This window comes from Belonocnema kinseyi, chromosome 4 (genome assembly GCF_010883055.1).
Source record: "Belonocnema kinseyi isolate 2016_QV_RU_SX_M_011 chromosome 4, B_treatae_v1, whole genome shotgun sequence".
Classification (NCBI taxonomy): Eukaryota; Metazoa; Arthropoda; class Insecta; order Hymenoptera; family Cynipidae; genus Belonocnema; species Belonocnema kinseyi.
The window spans coordinates 11,253,972-11,264,339 of NC_046660.1; the positions used below are offsets into that span (position 1 = coordinate 11,253,972).

Genomic DNA, 10,368 nt, shown 5'->3' on the forward strand with positions numbered 1-10,368 from the left:
TGTTTGGTTAAAATTTCCTTGAAAAATTCAAATATTCAGTTGCAAATTCAAGTATTTTGTTGAAAATAAATCTTTTTTGGTAAAAAAAATAATTAACTTTGTTGAAAATTGATCTTTTTGTTAGAAATTTATTTCTGCTTGAAATTTTTAACTATTTAATTTTTTGTCGAAAATTAATTTTGTTCGGTAGAAATTTAAACTGATTGGTATAAAAATTAATTTTTTGACGGAAAATTTAAGTAACTCATTTTTTCGCGGATATTAATATGTTGTATCGAATTTTTATCTTTTTTGGATAAAAATGCAATTGCCTTAGTTAAAAATTAATCTTTTTCAATTAAAAATCAACTTTTTTGTTGTAAATTCATTTTTATTGTGTGGTTGAAAATTATTTTTTTAACGGCAAATTGAATTATTCCATTTTTTGTTGAAATTTTTATCTTTTTAAGTTGCAAATTCAACTTTTTTTGAAAATGCATGTATGTATTCTGTTAAAAATTCATTTTTTGTGGTAGAAAACAAAACCTCTTAATTGAAAATTAAATTATGTATTAATTAATTTGTAAATTTTGGTAAACTTTATTTTTTTTTAATTTAAATTAAAAATATTTTTTGATAAAAATATCAACTATTAAATTGTTTTTTTGTTGTTGTTGAAAATTCATCTTTTTAGGTTAAAAATTCAACTCTTTTGTTGAAAGTTGAACTACTTTCTTAAAATTTAATTTTTTGGCGTATTATTCATATGTTAGGTAAAAATTTATCTCTTTGGTTGAAAATTGAACTGATTTCTTGGAATTTTTTTGTTGTTGTTTTGTTAAAAATTAATTTTTTTTAAGGAAAATTTTACTATTTGTTTCAAAATTAAACTGTTAGCTTGAAAAATAATTTTTCCGTTGAAAATTTGAAAGTTTTGTATAAAATTCGTATTTGATAAACATAAATTCAACTACTTCATTTTTAGTTGAAAATTAATATTTTTTAGTTGGAAATATATGTATTTTGTTGTAAATTGTATCTTTTGGTTTGAAAATTGATTTCTTTTTTTTATAAATTTCATCTTTTTTTAATTAAAAATGCAATTATATACTTAAAAATTTACGTGTTTGTGTTATGGTTGAATATTGATCTGTCTTGAAAAAAATTTAACTACTTATTTAAAAATATTTATAAAAAAAAATATAAAAATATGTTAGAAAATTAATCCTCCTCGTTAAAAATGTATCTTTTTTCTTAAAAATTTATTTCTTTGGTTGAAAATGATTTTTTTTTAATAAAACTTTTTTTACTGAAAATTTAGCTTTCATTTGTTGATGAAAATTGATATTTTTTGGTAAAAATGTAATCTTTGTTTGATAAAAATGAATCGTTTCAACTGAAAGTTGAACTATTCCATTTTTTGGCGAAAATTGATATTTTTTATAGAAATACATTTTTTTAATAAAAGTGCAACTGTTTGATTAAAAATTACCCTGCCTCGTTTGAAAATTATTTTTTTTATAGAAAATTCACATTTTAGGGCTGCAAATTGATCTGTTTTGAAGATTTATTCTATTGGTTGAAGATTCATCTGCCTGGTTGAAAATTATTATTATTTTTTTGGTTTGAAAATTAATTGTTGTTAATGAAAATTGAACCATTCCATTTTTAATTTAAAAAAATTTTAATAACAAAAAATTGGTCGAGTTTAGTTAAAAATTAATTTTCATTCAACTGAAAATGAATCTACTTCATTTTTGTTTGCAAATTGATACTATTTGACTGAAAATTTGTCCTTTTTATTTGAAAATTCAAATATTTCGTTAAAAATTCATCTCTTTTGTTAAAAAATCGTCTGTTTTAATAGAAAATTAATTTTCCTGTTTGCCAATAAATCTTCTCGTTTAAAAAATTCATCTTTTTTGGTTTAAAATTCGAGTATTTCATTTAAATATTCATAATTTTATTTTTAAAGTGATATTTTTCGTGGAAAATGAGACAGCTTGGTTGGACGTTAAACTCTTTCCTTAAAATTTAATCTTTTTGGTTTAAAATTGATCTATTGTAGTTGAATATTGATTATTTTATTTAAAAATTCATCGCTTTGGTTAAAATTATTTTTTGTGTGTGGAATATTCATTTTTTTACCTGAAAATTTAACTATTTCATTTTTTTGCTGAACATTGATATTTTTTAGTTCAAAATTCAAGTAGTTGGTTGAAAATTACCTTTTTTATTTGAAATTTAACTGTTTAGTAGTTTAGAGAAAAATGCAAGAAACAAATTGTTATGTTTTCAGTATATTTCATTATTTAATAAATCGATGGTGCATTGGTGAATTGAATCCTTATAAACTGAAAAAAATCATTATTTATAATAAAGTCGCGAAACTGTCTATACTTCGAATTGATTGTTTAAAAAAATTCGAAATATATTAATGAATCCGTACAATGAAAAATGGTATCTAGAAATAACCAGAGTATCCACTGGGCCAGGAAATGACTGGGAATTTTCTGAGACCGGAAAAAACCGGGAAATTACAGTAAATTTATGTCTTGACCGGGAATTTTACCAATTTTCAGAAAAAAAATATGTCTAAGTTCAATGTCAACATTTTTTTAATTAATTAGTTTAAGTGATGTCTTTTTTAATTATGATACCATTCAGTTTTCAATGCGTGATTCAAAAATATTTCACTTATAATTTTTCAATTTTGGATTTTAATTTTTAAGCGTACATTTTTAAATGAGCAAATTTTAAAATGCAGTCTTGAAGAATTAAACAATTAAAAATTAAATGTGTTTGAATTTGAAATTTTTTGATAAAAAACAATATTATTTTATCAACTGTAAATATAAATAAATAAATAATTTTTCAAATGGATCAAATGTATTAAATGTATTAAAAACTTAACAATAATTTGTTTGATAAAATGATTCTAAATTCGTTCACAGTTTAAGAATTTCCAGATTGCAACTGTTTCAATTTAAAAGTCTTAATCATTACAAAAATGTAAACGTGCGATTGAATCTTTATAAATTAAAAATATTATTTCTGTCTAATTTGTTCGATTTTTTTAGCAATATCTGACTGTTCAATTCAGGGAGAGTAAATTTAAACGAAATATTTAAAAGTAAACAATTTAAAACAATAAAGTGTATGAATTTTTTCAAAACCTCTAAATATACTTACAAATAAATCGACTTTTTCCTACAATTTTTAGAAAATGCTGCAAATTTAAGAAAAAAATCCTTAAAATCTTCCAAGTTATTTTTTAACAATTATGGAAATCTTTTAAAATCTTTTTAAAATATTCTGTTAAACTTATTTTAAAAAAATTTTATTATCCCCAATCATTTCAAGTTCAATTGTTTTTTATAAATCCAAATTTTTAGAATTTAGTTCCAATTTTAAAGGGTTTTCTAAAAGTTGCAAGAAAAATCCAATTCATTTTAAAGGATATTTAGAAGTTCTAAAAAATGTCAAAAGTAATTTAAAATTTCTTAAAATGCTAAAAAAAACTGCTAGATTTCTCAAGATTTTAAAATAACATTTTGAAGGTTTTCAAAGATGTTAAAACTATATTTAAGATGAAAATCATTTAACTTCTAATTTAAGAATTGTACGGTTAAAAAAATTTCAATTTTTAATTTTTCTCGTCTAAAATTTCTAAAAAAGTATAATTTAAAAAATGTTGAAAGTTCATTGCTTGATTATTTAATTTAGACTATTGAAAATGATAACGTGGATTTATATTTTTGGAACTTAATTTGAATCTTTGAACATATTTAAATCTAATTTAGAATTTTTGAAGGATAAGAATAGAAAATTACTTTAACGGCGAATTTAGTTATTTAATTATTTTTGAATATTATGTATTTTTATTTTTTATTTAATATATATTTTCTTTTTTTACCTTTGTTCAAAACTTCAATATTAGGCTTGTAAAGGTGCATTTTCGAAGTTTTATAAAACTTATAAATTTCGCAGTTTTTTTTTTTTGCATTTCATTTAACATTGTTTAATTGAAAAGTGTTAGTACCTTCAATTTGGTACGTGTACATTTTTGAGAATTTGAATACACAATTTTTGAATTGAAAACTTTTAAACTTCAATTTTACAAGTTTGGAATTCAAGTGTTCCACTTTCAATGCTTTAATTTGTTATTTATTGATAATTACTTTATATGGAAAAATGTTTAGATTAGTTTGGTTTTTTAAATTTTGCAAACCGGGAAGAAATCGAGAATGACCGGGAATTTGTTTCTTCTATTAAAACGGCCACCCTGAATTTGTTTATTTACGATTCGGAATTCTTTAGAAATATTTGGCCAATAAAAAACGAAATGGCTCATTTTTTGCATACATGACAAACGTTTATTTCACTCTTTGGCGTAAAAAAGGACACCTGGAAAATGTTGATTTCTTGACCTGGGAAATCTAGAAAAGACCTTGAATTTCGTTTCGAAGAATCACCAGACAGACACCCTGTTCAGTTCTAATCAGACAGTTTTGCTCTTGATTCCAGATTTCTTTGACAGCAGTGCGAGGTCCACAACTGGGTCAGTGGCTGACCGAGGTCGGTAGTCCAGCCAATCAGGATGATCACCTCGTTTTCGACCTGGTCAAAGAGTTCCTTCAAAATGCTGGACAAAGTCAAATGATAGTCCAGTGTGAGCAGTCGGAAAATGAATTGACACAGCTGGCGATGCAGCAGCTGATTTTGATTCGCAGTTCTCTCGACCTGCTCAGTCAATATTCTGCAATCTGCAGTCTCTATCCCCTCAGCATGATGGCCCAGCATCGTTCAGTGACATATCTCGCCTGGTCGCAGGAATTGCTGCTCACGGCAAATGTCGAGACGTGCCAGAAAGTTGTCGCCCAATTGGAAGCCAGCATGGATCCGGCTGCAAACAATCCCCAGATTCAGCAGATCATCACCTTCTCGTATCAGATGCAGGCAATTCTCGGGAATTCGAACGAGCGATTCAAGAAGGCGTACCAGCGAATGGTCGCCGAGAGTCTGCCGGAAGCAATGGGATCAATTGAGAAGGCCTATGCCGAGTCGCGAGCTCACATCGAGACATTTTTGCGACGGGAGAAGGGCGCCGAGAGAGCCCTCGAGTGTGTCAATATAACGGCACTGGTTGCCCTCAACAAGCGTTACTTGATGATGGAATGCGCGGCCAAATGTGCGAGCGACTGTCTTGTGGATTTAACGTCGCGCGAGGGTGACTGGTTCCTCGACGAGATGCGACTGATGACCTCGCTGATTGCCGAGCTGGTCACCCTCTTCCCCGAACCCGGCCAATCCAACAACAACGACAACAGCAGCGACACTATTCCCGAGATTCCGATTGTGCTCAAGTGTCTCGCGAGTGCCGATTGCATCTACAAAGGGCTGCAGGAGCTCAATTACAATTTCCAGACGATAATTCTGCCGGAGGCGATGAAGACAATCATCACGGAAGAGCCGACGGTGATGCGTATGGTGAACGAGCTTGATGAAATTGTCGTGTCGGTGGGAATTCCACTTGGCGAGATTCTCGGCCAGCTTGAGATGCATCTCCGTTTCACAGTTATGGAGATGCCGAGTCCACACGCCGTGGTACAGAGCCTCGTGGCGAGTATGCGTGCCAGATTTGAAACGTTGCTCTCGAGGCCGGCCGAGGCGCAGGAATTAAATCAGGATGAGACTCTGACGCCGGGTCAGATGCTGCTGATGGGATTTAATGGGCTCTTTGAGAAACTCCAGATGGAGGGCAATGCACTGGTGACGACTCTCAGTTCTCTGGAAATACCGGCCTGTTGGAAGAAGATTGACCAGATACGGGAGGCGAAGGAGATGTCGGCGCCAATTTTTAATAAGGGCGCGCGTCGCGTCTTGGACGATATATTTTTGATTAAACGATTGCACACAATTCAGGAATTTTTCATTATGTGTCGGGACATTGCGACGGCATTCAAGGGAGGATTGGCGAATGTTTATGATGACGAGCGGCTCAATAAGCCCGTGCGAGTCTTTACGGCGGATTATGTGTCGCGACAGCTGCTGGGAATTACCTCGCAAACTCTGGGAATTGCGCTCTGCTTTCTGCTGCAGCGATTGGGCTTGAGTGTGACGACGGAAGTCGAGCAGCGTGATATCGGGGCTGAGAGCAAGGTCTCGCTCGAGGAGCTTGTGAGGAAGATGGTGGATTTGTGTCTGAAGAGGGGCATGTTCTCGGGGCCGGTTCTCGCCCAGGCGAGTGCTTTGAGCAGCACTTTGGAGAGCGCCTGGAGGAGGAAGCAGAGTGCGCGATTGGCGCAGCAGAGTGTTGAAGTTGCCCGGGCGAGTGTGCAGAGGCTGCAACTCCAATTGACGGCACATCATTGGTTACACGAGGACAGTTTACTGCTGCAGTCCACCTTGAATCTGATGAATCCTCTGAGTAAGTGTTTATCATTGAAATTAATATTATTATTATTATTATTAATTGTATAAACAGGGTATTTTTTTTATATGCCTCGAAAATCCTGGAAATGTTAGGATTTTTTTTTTTTAGTTAGGGATTTTTTTCGAAAGTGTGCTTAATTATTGGAAATTGAAATCTAAATTTGAGTAAGAATTATTTTTTATTTGTCAAAGTAGCTTTATCTTACTGTGTTTAAACAGTTTTGGTAAAAATTTGTTTTTTTTTAAATTAATTTGCTGTGTCCAAAATATATTTTCATGATTTTAGGGCTTTTTTCTGATAAAAATACATTAATCTATTCCATTTTTGTATGAAAATATATTTTCATGATTTAAGGGCTTTTCCTTATAAAAATACATAAATTTATTCTTTTTTTGTTTGAAGATTAATCTTTTTTAGTGGAAAATTCGTTTTTTTTTTTTAAATTAATTTTCTGTCTCTAAAATTATAATTTGAGGGCTTTTTCTGATAAAAACACATTAATTTATTTCATTTTTTTTTTAAATTAATATTGTTTAGTTGAAAATTCTTCTATTTTTTTCTTTAATTGATTTGCTGTATCCAAAATATATTTTCATGATTTGAGGGCTTTTTTGTGATAAAATACATTAATTTATTCCATTTTTGTAGAAAATTAATCTTTTGAAGTTGAAAATTCATTTTTTTTTTTTAAATGAATTTGCTGTCTCCCAAATACATTTTCATGATTTGAGGGCTTTTTCTGGTGAAAACATATTAATTTATTCCATTTTTGTTTGAAAATTAATCTTTTTTAGTTGAAAATTCGTTTTTGTTTTATTTGTCTCCAAAATATATTTTCATGATTTGAGGGCTTTTTCCGATAAAAATATATTAATTTATTCCATTTTTTAAATTAATCTTTTTTACTTGAAAATTCGTTTTTTTTTTAATGAATTTGCTGTCTTCCAAATATATTTTCATGATTTGAGGGCTTTTTCTGATAAAAATACATTAATTTATTCCATTTTTTTAATTAATCTTTTTTAGTTAAAAAATTCGTTTTTGTGTTTGTTTTTTTGTTTTAAATTAATTTGCTGTCTCGAAAATCTTGATTTGAGGGCTTTTTCTGATAGAAATACATTTATTTATTCCATTTTTGTTTGAAAATTAATCTTTCTTCGTTGAAAATTCGTTTTTTTTTTAAATTAATTTTCTGTCTCCAAAATTATAATTTGAGGGCTTTTGCTGATCAAAATACATTCATTTATTCCATTTTTGTTTGAAAATTAATCTTTTAAGTTGAAAATTCATCACTTTAGATTGAAGACATTTTTTTGCTTACAAATAAATTAAATCGTAAATAAATCACAATATATTGCAACTTTTAAGTAGAATATTCGCTTTTTTGTTTTCTTTTTTGTTAAAAATTAATTTTTTGAACAAAAATTTTAACTATTATGTGAAAAATTGGTTCGTTTTGTTTGTTAAAAATTTGTAGTTTTTCCATTTTAGGTTTAAAATGTCTATTTTTTTAGTTGAAAATTAAACTATTGGTTTAAAATTCATCTTTTTGGTTTAAAATTAAACTTAGTTGCAAATTAATTGTCTTGGTTTCAATTTATATATTTATTTATTCTTTTAATTTATTCAACCCAGTTGAATATTCCACCATGTTAGTTAATAGTTCATCTTTTGAGGCAATAATTAATTTTTTAACGAAAAATTAACTGTTCAATGTTTGGTTAAAATGTATATTTTCTCATTGAAAATTCATGTATTTTGTTGAAACTTCTTCTTTTTTGGACAAAAATTAATATTCTTTTGTTTGAAAATTCATGTGTTTGGTCAAAAATTCGACAATTTCAGTTTAAGATTATTATTTTTCGTTGAAAATCCGTCTGTTTTCATATAATACAAAAATTTGGCTGAAACAGTATATTTATTTGATAGAAATATGTGTTTTTTAAAATTCATAATTTTGAGTGAGAATTCATCTCTGATTGTAAATTTAATTATTTTGTTGCATTTTTTTTTTTTGTTACAAATTAATTTTTTTGTACTGAAAATTTAATTGAAAATTTCACAATTTTGTTGAAAATTCTTTTTTTAACTTGTCGACAATTCCCTTTTTTTATTGAAAATTCATTTTTTGTGTGCAAATTTAACTTTTTCGTTTTTTGTGCAAAATTAATCATTCTTAGTTGACGATTTATCTCTTTTATTTAAATTTCGTTTTTTGGCCCGAAAGTGCAACTATTTGGTTCAAAATTAGTTTGTTTTTTAAATTCATCTTTTTAACTGAAAGTGTAACTATCTAATTTTTGGTTGAACATTTATCTTTTTTAGTTCAAAATTTATGTATTTTACTGAACTTTCTTTTTTTTTGTCCAAAATTCGACAATTTTCTTTTTTTTTTTACGGGAAAGTCTTTTTTGGTTTAAAATTCGACTCTTGATGAAACTTTGTCTTTTTGGTATTAAATTTCGTTTTTTTTTATTACAAAATGCAACTATTAGGTTGTAATTTCTCTTTTTTCTGTTTAACATGTATTTTTTAACTGAAAATTTAACTATTTTGTTAAAAATTGGTTCTTTTTGTTGGTTGAACATTTTTATTTCTTCCATTTTAGGTTGAAAATGTAACTTTTTTAGTTGAAATTTCAGCTATCCTTGGTTGAAAGTTCAACTGTTCCAGTAACAAATTTAAATTAAAGTATTTTATTTTAGTTGCTAATTTATCTTGTTGGTTTAAAATTAAACTATTTGGTTGAAAGTTATAATTTTCCTGTTAATAATTTTTTTAAATTCATCTACTTCAGTTAAAGAACCATAATTTTAGTTGCAAATTAATTTTCATTGCTTAAAAATTAATTTTTTTAACTTAAAATTTAACCATTCCAATTGAATATTCCACCGTTTTAGTTGAAAGTTCATCTTGCTTGTCTAAAATTAATTTATTAACTAAAAATGTATTCACTGTTTGGTTGAAAATGTATCGTTTTAAGTATTCCAGTTGAAATTTGAATTATTTGGTTGAAAAATGTTTTTTTTTTTCAAATTAATTTTCCTAACTGAAAGTTTTACTATTCAATTTTTGCGTAAAAAGTTCTGATTTTTAGTTTTCAAATTCATGTTTTTTTTTTCAAGATTCGTCTTTTTTTAAAAAAGTTAATCTCTCTGAATGAAAAATTCATATTTTTGGTTTGAAATTTTACTGTTACATTTACCGATGCGTCATTTTGGTTGAAAATTCATCACTTTGGATGAAAATTAAAATATTTTATTTGTCTTAAATGAATTCTTTAACTTAATAGTTTAATTATTCTGTTTTTGGTTAATGGTGTATTTTTTTAGTTAAAAATTTAATTATTCCAGTTTGAAGATTCCAAATTTAATTGAAAATTCATCACTTTGTTTGAAAATTGAACTATTTTGTGATGTTTTTTAATTTGATCTTTTTTAGTTGATATTTCAACTTTGGGTTAAAAATTTCTTTTTGGTTTGTTTATTAATTAATTTTTTAACTTAATTTAATTATTTGTTTTTGGTTCATAATGTATCTTTTTTAGTTAAAAATTCAACTATTTGATGGAAAATTCATTTTTTCAGTTAAAAATTTAATTATTCCAGTTTGAAGATTCCAAATTTAATTGAAAATTCATCACTTTGGTTAAAAATTGAACTATTTCGTGAAATTTTTAGCTTTTTTAGTTGAAAATTCAACTTTAGGGTTGAACTTTTTTTTTATTAATTTGTTAACTAAATAATTTAATTATTCTGTTTTTGGTTAATAATGTATCTTTTTTAATTAAAAATTTAGCTATTTGGTTGAAAATTCGTATTTTTTGGTATACAATTAATCTGTTTTGTTAAAAATTCATGTACGAGGGTAGTTCAATAAGTCCTTAGAATGACCAACAGATGGCGCGCGAATCGCTCCAAATCATCTGTTTTCAGTCAGCACCACTCCCGACT

At 27.5% G+C, this 10,368-nt stretch overlaps 1 protein-coding gene across 2 annotated transcripts in view; it reads left to right on the top strand.

Annotated features, from left to right (window-relative positions):
- Positions 1-10,368, top strand: part of LOC117170576 (serine/threonine-protein kinase SMG1) — a 94,456-nt gene that overhangs the window by 70,401 nt on the left and 13,687 nt on the right. For both annotated transcript variants that reach the window (XM_033357414.1, XM_033357415.1), the window contains one exon: positions 4,507-6,409. In XM_033357414.1, the coding sequence (XP_033213305.1) occupies positions 4,507-6,409 (1,903 nt within the window). The remainder of the gene's footprint in view (positions 1-4,506; positions 6,410-10,368) is intronic.